Source organism: Podarcis liolepis, assembly GCF_965112155.1.
Source record: "Podarcis liolepis genome assembly, chromosome: 2".
Taxonomy (NCBI): Eukaryota; Metazoa; Chordata; class Lepidosauria; order Squamata; family Lacertidae; genus Podarcis; species Podarcis liolepis.
The window spans coordinates 78,307,920-78,325,469 of NC_139555.1; the positions used below are offsets into that span (position 1 = coordinate 78,307,920).

The 17,550-nt window shown below is 40.8% G+C and overlaps 1 protein-coding gene across 38 annotated transcripts in view; it reads right to left on the reverse strand.

The window, feature by feature from the left end:
- Nucleotides 1-5,105: 5,105 nt before the first annotated feature.
- RAF1 (Raf-1 proto-oncogene, serine/threonine kinase) overlaps nucleotides 5,106-17,550 on the reverse strand; it is a 66,786-nt gene continuing 54,341 nt past the window's right edge. For 19 of the 38 annotated variants that reach the window (XM_083488953.1, XM_083488970.1, XM_083488960.1 and 16 more), the window contains 11 exons: nucleotides 17,140-17,167; nucleotides 16,584-16,708; nucleotides 15,110-15,227; nucleotides 14,070-14,154; nucleotides 12,744-12,920; nucleotides 12,324-12,370; nucleotides 11,425-11,543; nucleotides 9,989-10,120; nucleotides 8,592-8,639; nucleotides 8,127-8,261; nucleotides 5,106-6,244 (listed from right to left, as the gene is read on the reverse strand). In XM_083488953.1, the coding sequence (XP_083345079.1) occupies nucleotides 6,104-6,244; nucleotides 8,127-8,261; nucleotides 8,592-8,639; nucleotides 9,989-10,120; nucleotides 11,425-11,543; nucleotides 12,324-12,370; nucleotides 12,744-12,920; nucleotides 14,070-14,154; nucleotides 15,110-15,227; nucleotides 16,584-16,708; nucleotides 17,140-17,167 (1,155 nt within the window). In that variant the 3' untranslated portion in view covers nucleotides 5,106-6,103. The remainder of the gene's footprint in view (nucleotides 6,245-8,126; nucleotides 8,262-8,591; nucleotides 8,640-9,988; nucleotides 10,121-11,424; nucleotides 11,544-12,323; nucleotides 12,371-12,743; nucleotides 12,921-14,069; nucleotides 14,155-15,109; nucleotides 15,228-16,583; nucleotides 16,709-17,139; nucleotides 17,168-17,550) is intronic. The other 19 variants (XM_083488944.1, XM_083488961.1, XM_083488943.1 and 16 more) reach the window with 1 other exon arrangement.

A 17,550-nucleotide genomic window follows, 5' to 3' on the forward strand; every position in this document is an offset into this window, starting at 1 on the left:
TAATGTTGTTAAAGGTTGTTGGGTTTTTTATAAGAAAAAAGTTGGGAAAATTATATAGGACTAGTCAAGTGTTAAAGCAGTACAGTTGATCAAATGTTAAACGCTAAATAGATCGTGTTTTTGAATGCCTTATTTAATGTTCTTTAAAATTTGGTACAAGGCTCCATTTCATAAGTAACATAGATGTTTTAACAAAGTAATGCATCAATCTGTGCTACCATTGATTTGACTGTACTCCTAATGGAAGTCCAGTCAGAATAAGCCAGCAGTTGCATGCAGATGGAGCAGGCAACATCTCTTTGGTACAGAAATATCACTTATGGGATTTCTATACTACTCAAGCCACTGTACATCTCTTAGACTATATTCTATTAAAATCCATACCCAGTCTCTGCTGGAAAACTCAGTAATGTAGCCCACCTTTTTCCATATAAAGGTGATCCCTTTAGGTGCCCAATGCATCCACCAGGACTTTGGAAGATGAGCACTAATACTTTGAATAGTGCCTGGAAATAAACCAATGCACCTGCAAGATATGTTTCTATTACCAAAACAGTCGGAACCCACATTTTTAACTATCTGCCATTTCCAAGTGATCTTCAAAAGGGTATAACTAGGTCAATACTGTGCAGAAGAGTTCACAGCTCACTTAAGAGGCGTCATGAAGATACTGAAAGGATACAGGGGACCCCTACAGAAGCACATAGGATAAATGGCATGATGGGCCAAGCAGTAAAAGCCCTTGCCCTGTCTTCTGGGAGCAGCTGTCCAAGACAAGCACAACTACTGAAACACCGCCTTCAAGTTACAGAGCTTGTCTTGAAGGATATCAGGGTTGATTTTTATTTTTATTATTTATTAAATCTGTATACTGCTCTATACCCATAGATCTCAGGGTGGTTTATTACATGCCATCAGAGGCCACTGCAAGGTCCAGAATGAGCAGGGGCACCCCCTCCTTGCACAGATCATCCATCAAGGTAATACGATAAAACCAGGTCTGCAATCAGACTGAAATTGGCAACCACATAATTGAGCACCTTTCCAGGAAGGGACTATTAAGCAATGCTTGGTCAGCATCTACAGAAGTGACATTTTTGGGGGAAGGAGAGAAAAATGTTAACAGCAGCTTACCTCTTGGAGAGTGGCAAGAACTGCAGCAATTTCTGTTTCTGTGATTGTGTGGTTTCCTCCCCCCCCAAAAAAAAAAATGCTTCTTGGGAGGCCAGATCCATCTACTCTAGCTACAATTTATTACACAGCTAATTGTTAAGTGCCACTATATTAAAACTGAATAAATGCATGGATTTAATGTTACTAAATGTCAGCTGCACCTAGACTATCCTTATTTTATTGGACAAGGAGTAGGAGATAACGGCCACCCAGAGCTACACCAGGACTCCCACCATCCATATACAGCAGTGGGTCAACAAGACTAATCTGGCTTGTTACTATGGAAAATGTTATTCCTACAGTGTAAAATGTACTGGCATTGCTCCCTAACAAGGTTGGGAATAGCTTTAAAGAAAGTTACTTTACCAGCAAACGAGGCAAAATGAATCCCATAATTGCTATAAAAATAGCATTCATTTCTAGCTAAGCCAGACCACGCTGCAGTGTTTTAAGGTGCAGTGCATTTGCAGAATGAATTACGCTTCCACTTACATTTATGTAGAACATGGGTGGGTTTAAATTTCAGATTGCATTTCTAAAACTGGAAACATGCCAGACTGTTGCTTTAAGTATCTTTTTTGAGTGGCATGCCTATGACTTGCACTGGAGAGGAGAAACTAAAAGCTTAAAGCAGGCAGTAATTTTAGCTTGGACAGGAGCCAGTAGGGTTTCAAGAAGATGAAGCAGGCTTTGCCCAGTCTGCTTCTGCTAACTCTTCAAATTCTCACATTACACCTCCAACTTCCAAAACCTGAAGGAACTGCATTTTCAGTTTTTGCTTCTACATTATATATTTAAATGAAGCTAAATCAGTATTTGCTAAGGGGCACAAACCAATGCTTTCCTTATCTCCCCATCCTTAGAGAAAGTATCTAAATCCAACACACCATCTTATGGGTAGAGAACGTGTTTCCTCCTTAAAGGATGCCGAAGTTAAGGCACTCGTGTAGTCATGTGGAAGCACACTAACTCTTTGCTTAAACTGTGTACTTTTATACTAGTGTTGAAAGCAGTTTTACACAGTATCTCAGTACTCTTTACATCAAATATGTAATGGAAGTTTCATGGGTCAACTATTGCACCTGGCATACCATGCTGTGCTCACATTGCATGCTAACTGCACTTCAGCTTTAGCCCATTATTGTTTAGCCACTAAATAATGGGGCTAAAGTTAAAGCAGTTGTGCTCAGAATGTAGTCTAGACTGTAAAGCAAATGAATCCACGTGGACATCTCCAAAGAAACCCAGAAGAATTCATTCCAGAATGCCACAACTCAACCCACAATATGGACTGTACAGTTCAAAAGCATCTACTCTAAGAATGACTAAGGCTGCAACTCTAAACCCACTTACCTGGGAGTAAGTTCCAATGAGGTCAACAGGATATACTAATGAGTAGACATGGTTATGATTGCCCCATAAATAAGGATCGAGCCCAAGGTATGAGGAGAAGGCAGAAAATACATACTGAAAAAAGCTTGTTTTTCATGCACTATACTTCAGTCATTGTTCACTTAACGTATGAAGTTTGATCAGAAAATGCACTTTACCAGGTACACTTTTCTGATGCTGTAATGGTAATGTAAAACACCAACAAATCCAGACTTCAAACTGTATAAGTCTTATAACTGTATAATGCATGTTCATTACAATACTGGGCAAAAACAAGTGCCAGCAGCGAGGAATAACAGAAAGAATTTGAAAATCAACAGACTTAAGTACACCTAACCCTGTTTAGGATTTGGACGCTGTGCACATGCTTACCCTCTCCATTGTTTACTCCTGAAACCCTAAAAGCACACAAAATGCATTAGCTTAACTCCAGAAATAAATGTAACTCACCCAATATTTGCATTACGATAGTGAATACAAAAGTGCCAAGCATTCAAGGCCACTGCAGTACAGCTATTGTGGCACCTGAATACATTCATTGTAGGGGACATTTTTGAATATGCAGCAGAAAATATGAATTACAGAAAGGGTGGGAGTTCCTTGGAAAGCAGGGGTGCTTTTCAGTTCCTGGGTGTCATTTCAGCTGCAGCTGATCAGAAGAACTGAACAGCTCAGCAGGCACTACAAATGGCAGAGGCTTGTAAGCAGCACATGGAAAGTGACAGCAAGTGTTTATGAACAGCAAAGGAACATTGGAACAAGGACAGCTACAAAATGGAAGCCAGTCTTTGCATACCGAACTTAATACTATTAAGGAGAGTGCAAGCTGAAAGGCACAACTGAAATTACGTTAGCAGTGATGCAACGCAACCCCAGGAAATGACGTTCCTTACCTTTGCATGGATTATCAATCAGAAAGTTACCTCTCACTCTTAATCCCTGAGCAGTTTTCATTCATCACTACTTCCTGAGTAACTGACCTCCTTTATGCCTTAAAAAGAAATAAAGCCTACTGCATACAACTTGTATACAATTTCCTACTGAGTTGCCTAACATGATACTAGTAGTAGATAGGTAGCCGTGTTGGTCTGCCATAGTCAAAATAAAAAAATTCCTTCCAGTAGCACCTTAAAGACCAACTAAGTTAGTTCTTGGTATGAGCTTTCGTGTGCATGCACACTTCTTCATACTGAAGTATCTGCATACTTCAGATACACACTTCAGATACATACTTCAGTGTGTATCTGAAGAAGTGTGCATGCACACGAAAGCTCATACCAAGAACTAACTTAGTTGGTCTTTAAGGTGCTACTGGAAGGAATTTTTTTATTCTAACATGATACTGTGTAAGATCAGGCAACCAGTGATCTAACACCCTCATTTATTACACACGGGATTGTCAAATCGCCTTTAAAAAATCTTAATCCTGTTCCAAAGAATCTGCAGATTTGACTATGTCACCTCTACGAACCACCCCTAGGAGTCACCTGAGGGCCAAACTACATGTCTATAGATTTTATAGTACAGTAACACAGCCAGTATAGATTCCGCCCCCCCGGGAAATGCTAGCTTCAGGGGAAGGGTCAAATTCCCCTTCACAATTCTAATAATTATCAAGTGTTCACCCAGCTGATGCTACAAGCATTTAATATCATATCTAGCCTGGCTCTTGAGTGAACTCGGTAACTTCAATTCCAGGCCTGTGGACAAGAGGCAGAGGATGAATTTGCATGATTTCTTCTTTCTCTGTAAAGTGGGTCTTTCCATCACTATGTAGCAAAATCCATGTGGAACTAGATAGTAAGGATTTGCTGGATGTGTGGTGAACTAAATGTATTTATCTGAGAGCAACCCACAACTGAAGATGCACACCTACACTTACAGTGATGATGGTTCAATATGGGAAATATGGGTCTGTGGGTCAAAAAACAGCTTACCTACATCTCCAAGGGACACTTTGCTGTGCCTGAAAGTGATAAACATGTTCTTGAAAACTGCATCACATCTAAAGATCCCTCAAAAGGCTGCTGGAGCTACAAAGCACATTCTTCAGAGAATATAACGGTGCGAGGAAATACAGAAGAAGAAGAAGAAGAGTTTGGATTTGATATCCCGCCTTTCACTCCCCTTCAGGAGTCTCAAAGCGGCTAACATTCTCCTTTCCCTTCCTCCCCCACAACAAACACTCTGTGAGGTGAGTGGGGCTGAGAGACTTCACAGAAGTGTGACTGGCCCAAGGTCACCCAGCAGCTGCATGTGGAGGAGTGGAGACACGAACCCGGTTTCCCAGATTACGTGACTACCGCTCTTAACCACTACACCACACTCGCTCTCAGTTAATACACAGTTAATAGCTCTACAGTTCTTTCCAAAATGGTATTTTAGAGGGGAATCGCTCCAGTATTTTCTTTGCTTTCATGCACATAGTGTACTAGATATTGCAGACAGGGCATCACAGCTACATAATACACACATTTAAGAACATGGTGCACACACATCAAATGTGGAACATCGGTTAAAAAACCGACTGAATGACAAACTTAAATTTAATTTATTTTATTAAAATAAGATAATCAGAAGAACCTGTGTTTACAATAAATGCTTTTCTCCTAGGGGCAATGAAAACAAAGTTAAAACCCAAATCAGCAAGGGAAAACCTGTATATGCCAAGTTTCTTTATAGTGCATCTCAGGAAAAAAAGTTTCAAAACAGACTTTATTTTGCAGAAATTTACTAACAGAATTACTTATTTCTTCTCCTCCCAAAAAACTATAGTTTCTCACAGGACCCTCAGAGCGCCGCAAGAAACAAGTCCGAAGTACCCAACAAGCTTCTTATGTTACTGTTAGATGATTGTAGGAAGATTGTGCTAGCTTCCTTCTCTGGACAGTACTAGTTATAATATATTCCTTGCCTCAAAATTAGTATTTTCCACATGTGCAAAACTGTTTTGTGTTGACTTAATATTGGTGTTTAACGTTTCATGATCTTGAGAAATGCTTAGAAGTGGAAACTTTCCAGAGCTTGAATTCCCCTCTTCCCTTAAGTCTTCTTTGTGGATGATGATCATTTTAGTTAAAATTCCTCCAGCCTGAATGGCACAAAGTCTTAGAATATCAGAAGAACAGCACCATCTGCATTGACTTTCCTCAAATGCTAAGCTATTATTTTGCTATAGAAAAATACCAGTCTATTCAGCATAATGCAATTTCAAAGAAACCTGTTTTCTTTTTTTTTCCTTTTTCCTTTTTTTTGCATATGGGATAAAGTAAGGCTCAAGTGCATCTATAAAAAATAGTAATAGGACCTCTTGTATACTGTCTCTTAACTATTTCAATATGATAACCTATAGAAAAAGGCAACGTGGAGTTTTTTGTCCCTGTAGGATTAGAACGGTAGAAATTCATAGCAGCTCATTCTCAAAACTGGCATCCAGCTGAATCCCATTGCTGGCTCTGCAATCCTGTAGACTGAGGCATTCAAAAGCACAACTGCTAGAAATGTTACTGGAGAGCAGTGGGCAGCGCGCAACAATCTCCTAAAACACAGGTAGCCTTGTCGAAGTCAACGTGCACGAATTGATGTCCTGGGTGTGAGTTGCACGATGCAGAGAAGGTTCTGAAGCACTTCGGTTGATTTTGGGTAAAGAATGCTGCAGCAATTCAATGGAAGACAATATCTAAAGTAAAGAGGGGAAAGGGGGGGGGGAGAGGAAATTATAACGGCCTGTCCAATTTCTGTGCAAGACTATCTTAATTACAGTACTGACAACTTCCTAGGTCTAGACAAAGCTACAAGTGCAAATTTCGTGAAAGCTCTTGCCAGCCCCACCCACTTCCCTGTGACCATTTCCTGTTTATAAAATAGAGAGCAGACAGGACAGCGTTTATTTTCTGCCTTGTGAAAAGCGTGAGTGGCTCACATTACACACCCAAAGCACAAACCTATGTGCAGGGATACCCACAGGTTCCTGGCAATAGCTTGGGAGTGACAACGCTACAACACAAATACCCAGTTTTAAAATACATTCTTAAAAAAATCAAATTATAGTATCTCAGCATTACTGAAAAACAGTAAAGAAAAGTGAACATGGTTATCTGGAAAACTGTTTCATTATCTCCCACTAATGAAACATTTTGGTCTTATCAGAAGCAGGAAATACCAAGAAACATAAAATTGAGAATTTTAGTGTCTTTCAGGAAACAGATAAACAGAGATATAAATCTGTCTTTCTTTCTATAATTTATTTATGTATGTGTGTGAGAACGATTAAACATAATATGCCTCTCTCCCCGCCACCCTCTCTCTCATAAATGCAGATATATACATAAGAGAAGGGTAAAATTTGTATCTGTCTTGTTGTTTATGTATTTTATTACCCTTCTCTTGTATATATTAAATCATATATAATGTTATATAGACACAGCTGTATAATGTGTCCATCTTGCCCCAAGTGGAGGAGAGAAAGCTGCAGAAATGGGTTAGGAAGCTGCCAGCCTCTAGCTCCCCATGGAGACCTCTCTCCCCACTCCCCACCTGAGGGACGTCTGAAGAATCAAGAGGAACGGAGAAGAAAAAGAGGCAGCCTCTGCAATGACAGTTGTTTGTCCTTCCTCTTTCATCATATAATTTCTATCGACACTTATTTTAAAAAATAATTCTATGTAAACTACTTTGTGAAGTCCATCCGATAAGCAGTACATATATTCAATAAATACATACCTATAGGTTTTTGTTTTTAATTATTAAAGATTTTCCTCGTTTACAAAAGCACATGCTTTGTATTTTTCTTCAGGTTGTGTTTTCTACAAGATCAGTTACTTTTGTCGTGAAACATTGGTGTTATATGCAGCATAGGGTTGGGAAGAAAAGAAGGGGGGCGGGAGAAAGGGTTGGGGTGGTAAAGCCTATATTCTTTTACTTCGTGTATGTGTGGGGTTTTTGTGTCAGTGTCACTTGAGGAGGTTCTCTTTCTATTCCTTTGCTATGTTTCCTTGATGGTGGGAGAGGTTGGGGAGGCCTAGGGTGTGGTTGATCGCCTTTGGTTGGCTGCAGTGGGATCTGTTTCTGTGTGTGAGGAGGGTGTTGTTGGGTTAAGTTAATACATACCTATAGTTATACCTGTCTTTGTGCATGCATAGGCACATGTAGGCATGTCTGCATGCCTATGTGTGTGTCTCTTTCTCTAGAATATTCTCTTCTCTCTCTCTCTCTCTCTCTCTCTCTCTCTCTCTCTCTCTCTCGTAATTCAGCCATGGAACTCACTGAGTTCCCTTGGACCAGTCACTCTCTTTTACCCTAGCCTACTTCACAGGGCTGTTTGCAAGGATAAATTATGAGGTGTGAAGTGAACCATGCGCTCTAATCTTGACTTCTATGGAGTAAAAAGGTAATAAAATAAAGTAATAAAAATATTCTCTTGCCTGCAGTTTGAGAGATTAGTTTCCCCATTATTTTTCACTATTTGAACCAACATGTTCTCTCTGTCTCTTGCTTTATTCAAACACACACACATAAGTTTATTCGTTTTGTAAAGCTCTAAAATCAAACTTAATTCTTACCTGGGGGAAGAGAGGCCTTTCATCCCTGACTTTCTTCACACAATCTGCTACGAGTCTCTTCATAGCTTTGGGGCAGTTTTTGTAGAGTTTGCTGAGGTCTGGTGATGCATAGCCACGACCAACCATGAAAATGATCTGAGAATAGGCAAACAAGCAAACCTTAGAAGTTTAGAGAGGCAGCAGCTACGTTGAAAATAGTTTTAATGTAAACTATTCACTGTTCTCATGGAAATATGGAGGGCAGCTGCATGTGGTTTCAAGGGGGAAGGGGACATCACTCATAAGTGATACCATGGAGGGCTGGGAAAGACTTCTGTCCGACAATCGGAAGGGCTATGGTTAGATGGCTCACTGGCCTGGCTTGGTTTAAGGAAACTTCCCATATTCTCAAGACCCCCCTCACTCACTGCCAACTACCAAAATTAATTGCCAAATACATTCTGGCCCAAGAAAGAATATACGCACATGGAAGCTGCTTGCCAGATGGGAACCTCCTGCAGACTGGTGAGGGATCTGCATTGTGATAAACAGGCCATTTTATCTAATTTAGTACAAATTATAGCACATGTCATTGTATCTTCTTCCCCAGTGCTTCCAAAGTAGTTGACTTACAAGAAACAAACGTGTAACCTTCTAATGGCTCTATTTATCTCTTAAGTTGAGAAGCCAGCCCCAGAAGCCTTTCCAAGCACCCACCACCACCATAATCCTGTGAGGGAGAAAGTGGAGAGGCACTTGTTGGACTCAGCCCTTCTACCATGTTCCCGTTGCACTTTCAGAAGGGTCATCTATGCAGTAAGCAGCTTCTCCTTGTGGGGGGAGGCTCACCGCACAATCAGAGCTTTCTGCAGCCTTCTAAATCAACCATGAAGCCTCCAACCTTTTCTGTGAGAAAAACAGGTGTTCCAACTTCACCCAATGCTTGGCATTGCCAAACAGCAGTTCCCCTTTGCTGCCCCATGATAAAAAAGGGGGTGGGATTGCCGATTTGGCTGCCTAACCACTCCCAGCATCCTTACCAACTTCAGTGCTGGGAGAGGGCTAGGACCACCATACAACTGCTGAGACACATCTGCAGCTTCAAAGTTTGGCAGAAGGCTAATTGCCCATCACCAGAGGGTAGTGCCACACTTGCCACAGTGAGTGGTAACTGCCTCTAAGGTAGCACTGAGCACGCACTACAGCTACTAGACCAGTTAGGAACCTTGTGCTTTCCACTTTAGCATGTCATATTACTTTAAAGTTCAAGGCACTTCTTTCATCTAGCATATAACAATTATTTCCATCTGGGCAGACAGGCTTAAGAAACAATGAAGGGAGAGTTCACAAGCAGTGTTAGCCTATCCTGCCTTCGATCCTCAGGTTAAGGCTTTCCTAACGCTCAGCCCAACCCTTGAGAAGACACAGATCCTTGGAGACCAATGGGAACTCCAAGAACACACAACCCAGATTTCACAAGGGAATTAGTTGACAAACTGACCCCTGTATCAAGTGTTAACAATGTAGATTTTTTTTCAGTCCTCTAGAACTCTGACTCAACATTCCGACCAGCCTAGTGCTAACAAACACTGCATAGCAAACAAGCAGTTTGGGCAAAGTATATATGATGTTATACTGACTTTTCAATGTTACTGCAAACAGATACCCTCTGCAAAAGCTTTTATATGGGATGCCCTGCTGCTTAGATACACACAAGCCAAGATCTACTTTTATAATTTACCATCTTCGCAGCAGACTGGATGAGGTGGAATATAAATTACATGGTTCTTTGCTCCGTAGCCTTTGAAATAAAATCCAGAAACCCTGAAAATAATAAATTTGGAAATACAATGCATTGCATTTAAAAAATGATCGTTTCTCACCTGGTCTCTGTTGTTAATATGGGAATAAGGTAGCTCTCCGGTCATCAGTTCATAGAGTACAATTCCATAAGAATACACATCTGATTGGAAACTGAATGGATTGCTATCCTGCATTCGAATCACTTCTGGTGCCTTTTTTTTATATAAAAAAAAACAGATTAAGAATTCATACATGGAGGGAAAAAGAAAACAGTCTGACGGCATTAAGGCCACAATAAAAAACAGAATTAAGCCACTGCATTAAATTTATTTCCTCAAACATTCAAATTGGCATTGGAAACAATCGAATGAAAAATGTGGGGGTTTTTAAATCAGGGAAAATACAATGGAACACATGATCGTTCCTCTGCCCTCATTTCCATGCTGTCAGCTTGAGGCCAGCAGGGCCCTGGGTGAGGTGGCAGAACTGCAGTCGTATCTCACCACCACCAGGCTGCAGCCTCAGCTTCTTAAAAACTTAATATAGACATTGGCCTAGTACAGAAACAAGAAGTAACTATGGTTTGTCATTACAAGAATGAGCCTGCACACATCTGACTTCCTTGCTCCCGCTGCGCCCCCCCCCCCACCTTCCTACATACAAAGGAGATCAAAAGCTTCCATGCTCAGCTTGATATCCTGGCTTCTTTTAACTAACTAAAGTTCCCGAACTTTGGGTGTACAGTGGTACCTCAGGTTAAGTACTTAATTCGTTCTGGAGGTCCGTTATTAACCTGAAACTGTTCTTAACCTGAAGCACCACTTTAGCTAATGGGGCCTCCCGCTGCCGGAGCACGATTTCTGTTCTCATCCTGAAGCAAAGTTCTTAACCTGAAGCACTATTTCTGGGTTAGCAGAGTCTGTAACCTGAAGCGTATGTAACCCGAGGTACCACTGTAATGGGAATCCGTGGTTAGTTCAAAAGCATATGCGTTTGGCATGCCACCTCTGGTTAAGACCTTGGGTGGGGGAAGGAACCCTGAGGTTCACACAGGCTCATTCTCATAACAAACCCTAATTTGTTTTGAAAGGCCGTGTATCCTGAAGCCTAGTCAAAAAACCTATCTGCAGCACCTACCCACTCAAACCCCCTTCCATGTTAAAAAGAAAACTGCAGCTCTAAAAGCACACATAGATATACACCTTCTTTTGCAACACAGGAAGCAGCCATGCCAATTGTAGAATAGCAGTACTGTATGCTAGTTCTCTGGTATTTAAGCAAGGATGAGGAACTTTTGGCTTTCTAGATATTGCTGCATTCCACTGTCCTCATCCCCGGCCAGCAGTCAGGGATAATGGAAATTGTAGCCCAAAAGCAATCCAAAGGTTCCCCATCCCTGGATTAAAGGATAAGAAACATGTTTTTGTCATATACTGCACATTAAAAACAAAAGTTAAAAGGAATAACTTTAATGTCAGACCAGCTACAAGCAACAGCTCCGTTGTAAGTCACTTACCATCCAGAGAACGGATCCAGTAGGTTGTTCTACCTGCTGGGAACCACTCCACCTAGATTTGACTGTTGCCAGCCCAAAGTCTCCAATCTTTACTGTGCGGTCTTCATGAAGAAATATATCTACATAACTCTTAAGGAACACACATGGACAGTCACTTCAGTTACCAAACACAGTCATCCTTGCATCCAGGCCTGTTTCCAGAAGATATTCTACACTAGTTTTTAATGAATGTGTTTTAAGAACACAAGATGGATCAGACTGGATCAGGCCAATGGCTCATCTAGTCCATCACCTTGTTCTCACAGTGACCAACCAGGTTTATAAATATATTGTAAAATATTTGGTATTAAAAGGAAGGTGGTAAGGTGCCTAGGTACATCCTTTTTTCTCCCACACCTTCCCCACTCCCCAGATTTTTATTACTCTCAGCACTGAACTTCCAACTATAGGTAAAAGGGAGGTACTTGAGTCCATCAGCAGACTGCTTACTATTTTTAAGTTCTCTCAAAACACACAATTTGGTTTCTTTTAATTAAGTTTCCGTGTATCCGCTGCACTTTATAGAGTCCTATCCACTGAAAGCTTCAAAGGACATTGAGCTTTCCAGAGACAGGACCTGTAAAGAATGCAGACCATACATTATAAGGTTTGGTTTTTAAACAATAAAATAAAATTATGTGTTATGAATTTAGAGATCTTGAAAACAGCCCCAGTTTTCAACTCAGATCTGCAAACGAAAGACAGCTAACGAATGCAGAAGTAACCTTCAATATTGCTATTAACTAACATGTCTTCATATCACTTAATCATCAGAACAAACTAGAAATACTATGCCCCATGTTCCATATTGATCTAATGATGGCAGGCCATCAGAATTCCACCCAGTAAGAAAAGGATACTATTCGATTTCATATCTCTGTGTATTATATTCTTCGCATGTAAGTAGCTGTAAACAAAATTTGAGACATAAAAATGTGAACATATTTACATGTCAAACGTCAAGTTTCAAAGCAACAAACTACATCCTTAATCAAACACAATGAAGATTATCATTTCCTCAGTAGTTATCTACTGTAGCTAGAAAGCTTTCATTTTATCAATTTAGAATCAGACAGTGCTATTTTTGTATATCAGGAAAACATCTTTGTAATCTCTCTCTGGAAGATTGCCCGGTGTTTTTATATTTCAAGTTTTACAGGCACTATCAAGATCTGCCTAGACCCAAGACAGCACTGCCTTGATTTTCTCTAGCACTATTTCATCTTTGGAGCACTCAACACCACTTCCATAGCTACAATGATTCAGTCCAGATTACTCACTCCATTCCTTGTGCCGTCTGCCTTGCAATATCAATACGTTGTAACATCTGGAACTTGGTCTCCTGGACATGCAGGTGTTTATACAGACTGCTTCCTTCACACCACTGTGTGACGATGGCCAGGTTATCTTTAGTCATGTAGCCCATGAATAGCAAAATATTAACATGCCGGGTTTTCCTAAGAGAAACAAATAGGAATCAACATATGAACATGGAGTGTATGTTTAGCTTTGTAAATTAAATAAACATGTGAAATTTAGAACTCCATTGATTTAGGGGTGGATTTTTCTTCTGATCCAAAGCTTTCCAAAAAACTAGTACCTCTGAACCCAAGCTGAAGCTCAACTGCTTTTCTCTATAGCAAAGGTTTTGCAGGCAGATGTAAATTTAACAGAGAAAGAGAAACGTCTATTTATAGAAATAAATGTCTTTTACTAATGACAGAATAATGAATGAGCCTGAATTTCCCTGTGCATATGTGGCTCTTTGAATTTTGGTGATGCAGTCTTTCCTGCTTGGATTTGAAGATGAATTTGAGCAGCATCCAATATAAACTGTTGGGCCGGGGGGGGGGAGGAGCTGTCCCTCTTCAGCTAGTCAGGCAGAACCCCCTGGAACACTGTTCTGAAGGCTGGCATATCCTCTAATGTGGCATGAGACACAAGCAGCTGCTGCCAGAAAGGGGATCGGGGCGGGGATGTAAATCAGCAAATCCTTCCCTTTGCATGCAAAGGAGTGCTTTGTGCACACTTCTACATCAGTCTGTTGCCCAGTGAATAGCTTTGAGGACTAACAAGCAGGACTGACCCAAAACAGTTTGCTGTCTGAGGCAAAGGACAAGATGGCACTCCCTTCACATTCCATACACAGAAGCTGACTGGGCTGACAACGGGCTCTTTCTCCAAACTGGTAAAATGATAGCACCCTCCACCGCACTTGAGTCAGGAATGACTGGGGGGTGGGGAGCACAGGAGGAATAGCCAAGAGGCTGCTGCTTCCCCTCAACATCTGCTACCTGAGGCAGTTGGTTTATGTTGCGTAATGGTAGGGCCAGCCTTGACAAGTATTGATCACAGTTCCAGCCAACAAGGAACTGTAAGCTAACAAACTGAACATCCCTGCCTCAGGATAGTCTACAATTTGGAGGCAGCAGTATGAGAGTCTGGTAAATCTTTCAGTTCTGTTTAGTTTACTATCCTTGCGATAACCTCACACAATAAAGCGTTCTACTGAAAACACAATGAGTCTGTGCATCCAGCCACTTTAGACAAGAGTCAACTTAATAAAAGTACTAGACAAGCATTTTAAAGTCACCATGTTGGCTTACCTTAGCACAGCCACTTCATTTCTGAAGGCCTGAAACTGCTCTGGGGTTGGATCTACCACCTTTAATATCTTTACTGCTACGTCTCCTGCAAACATAACACAACAATTGTATCTCAAGCACCATGCCAACATTCTTACAACAATGACAAGCAGTCCACTGATGTCTGTACACAAATTACATGCAGGGAGGAACCAGAGCTTCAGCAGTATGGTCTGCATGTGGAAAAACCCAAAGGCAGACAGTAGGCACCCCCACCCATCCTGATTATCACATGGTAAACCGGGGAACTTTCTAAAGGGTTACACTGAGGCACAGAGGTCTGCTCAAAGGAAAAACATACAACGCCCCACAAGGCAGGACCAAGCATTTGAGTACACTAAGTAGTTCTTTGAATCTTGGCCACTATTTCCAAATACCCACTTCCCTTCCACCAATGCAAGCGCACCTTATAAGAATAATGGAAGAGCTGTTTATAATTTGCTGTAAACATGATAATGGAAAAGATGATGAAATGTGGCTGCTAAAGTTTGCTCAGCATGGTGCGTGCAATGCCACCTCCTGATGGGCAGGACATATGGTCAGCCTTTCTCCCAATTTTGAAACTGAATGAGCATGATTGTAATTTGGTGTACTGGGTTGCTGTTATTTCATTCTGCAACTCTATAAAGTATCTTTTTTCCTACCTGCTTTTTTTTTGGTGCAACATGTTTTTGTACGTAACAAAAATTCAATAAACACTTGAAGAAGAAAAAATGACAGAGACAATATTTCAAAAAATAAAAATGGAAAAACAAAATTGCAGAGGAGAGAGGGGATTGTTCCTGCAGCTGAGCAGCAATTCCCATCACCACCCCAGTTCCAAAGTTGGAATGAAGGGTTCTCTGCCCCATACATAATTATGGGATCAGTTCTTATCAGATATCTATGAATCAAAAATATTAAACCTGTACACATGACCAAATGTATATATTTTTTACTATGTTAAACAATTTTAATATTGATATTTTCCAAGAAGAGTGGTAGGAATACTTGATACTTACCATGCCATTTGCCTTTGTAAACAGTCCCAAAAGAACCTGACCCTACTCTGGTAGAGAGCATAACTTCACTTGCTTCTATTTCCCAATAATAATTTGAGTCTCTCTGTCCACGAGGTCTCTGGAAAGCAAGTAAATTTTTACAATACAGACAGCATGGCCTGGAAACAAAGTTTCACAGGTTCAGATTAAAGCTTGCCGCAAGTATGATTAATGATATTTGGAAATAATCTAGATCTGACTACGCAGTACATACACAGTTATACTGTAGACTTAACAAAATGTCAACAGGAAATATGTTTAAGCAAACTAAGGACTGAATGGGCATCTGTATATTTCTTAATCTGTTGTACAGCTGGAAAATAATCTATGCCGTAACATCACTCCCAATAACTTTTTTTTCTATTTAATGACAATCAGATTTCCCTCTTATACAAATGTGGTCATATTCTCATCTCCATGCTAACAGGCTGTTTCTAATACTTCCTGTGCCAGTAGATAAAAGCTTATCAGCTGTAACAACACAAAGTCAGAAATTGTAATTTTTTACTGGTTCAAGGGGCTGATGTAAAGATCTAGGTGCTGTATTATGATACTGAGCAGAGTAATATGGAGGCAGGTGCTATTGCAAATTGGAGACTAAGGATGGGGAACCCGTGGCCCTCCATGTTGCTAGACCACAACTCCCATCAGCCTTAGCTGGCACGCCCAATGGTCACAGATGAAGGAAATTGTAGTCTAGCAACATCTGAGAAGGCCCACAGGTTAGGCCACCCCTGCTGGAGAGTTGCGCTGGGTTTGTTTTTAGAATCAGGGTGAAGGCATTAGTGAAGACTGTAAAATTGTTCAGTTTCTGTTAATTGGTTCTCGTGGGAAACTTGCAGATTCTAGCTTCACCAATTAACTCAAGCTGGTGTCAATTTACTCTTGGCAGAAAGCCCAGGTCTGCTTGACCTAGAAACTACTCACTCTGATTGGTTAACGAGCAGCACTCAACTCTGTTATCAAGGGATTGTTAGCTCAGTTTGGTGTGAGGTGTTGTTAGGAGTAGAAGTGCTGTGTATGGTTTTGAGAGAGAGAGAAAGAGAGGGTTTATTTTGCTTTTATTTGTATGCAGAAACTCTGCTGGTTTTATTTTTTCCTTTTAATAAATCCTGTAAATAGTTATTCTGAGTCTAGCTGACTAGTCATTACCGCCGCGACTAGCTTCCTCGCTGTGCAGGAAAACTCTGCTACGTTTGGGCTAAAGCCAGTAGGGCTATGCCTGACACTTCAAAGTTCCATGAAAAATAACATTGACAAACACTTGGACTTCTTTTAGAAGCTCACACACTATTCAGCTATGGCAGCAGCATAAAGGGTATGACACAGAATACATGCAAATCATAGCGACACATCCAGCTGCAAGCTGTAATAAATTTGAAAATCACGTTGTATACTCTGAGTATCTTCCGGCTGTAAATACCCTGATACATACGATTTTTTTTTCTTGCGAATTACATCCTGCAGCTCTCTCTCTTGGGGCTGGAACTGGTGTTTTGGGCTGGGACCATCCTGTTGGACTTGTATTGTTGGGGCTTCCGGATATAGCTGAGGGTGACGCTTCGCATGTTTGAAGAAAGATGAAAGAGACGCTTACTAACATTAGACAACCCCCATATCAGAAGCAAGAAAAACATGCGGGAACTGGTATGACACCATGTTGTGCAAAGCCTAAGTCCGTTTTACTGCATCAATGATATTCTGTGCCCCAGCTGCATGCTAATTCTAACATGGAAGCACTTTTTAATGTAGAAACGTTCATAATATGAATCATCATAATTCAGTGGCAGAGCACAAGCTTTCCCTGCAGAAGGTTCCAAGTTCAATCCCTGGCATCTCCAGGTAGGACTGGGAAAGACCTCCTGATGGAACTCTGGAAAGCTGCTGCCAGTCAGAGAAGACCACATTAAGCTAGATCGTCTGAATCAACATAAGGCAGCTTCCCAAGTGGCCCTCCCAGTATCCCACATATTATTAAGTGAAACACTCACCAGATTCACTGTGACTACGTATCGCATCCTGAAACAAAAAGAACAGGTATCAACACTTCAGCATAATTGCTCTGGAAGGCGGAATAGAGCAGAAAATTTCTCACTAACGGGAAACTGGCTCAGCAGCTTTAATTGTAGACACCAAACCACCACAACATTTGGAGATGCTGGCCATTTAAAATGCAAGGAAACTTAAGTATGCCTCACTTTTAAAATGAAGTTGTCGAATTAATCGTTGAAGTATTCACAGGAGCATTCAAGTTAACATTTCATGAAAGGCCACCATTAACCAATCAAGTTAGTGGTGTAACATGTATTTTGCATAACCTACTACATATAGAGCAAGTCCAGTTCCATCTGGTCATATTTAAACATAGCGATGAATTGAATCTGTAAAAGTGGAAATCCACA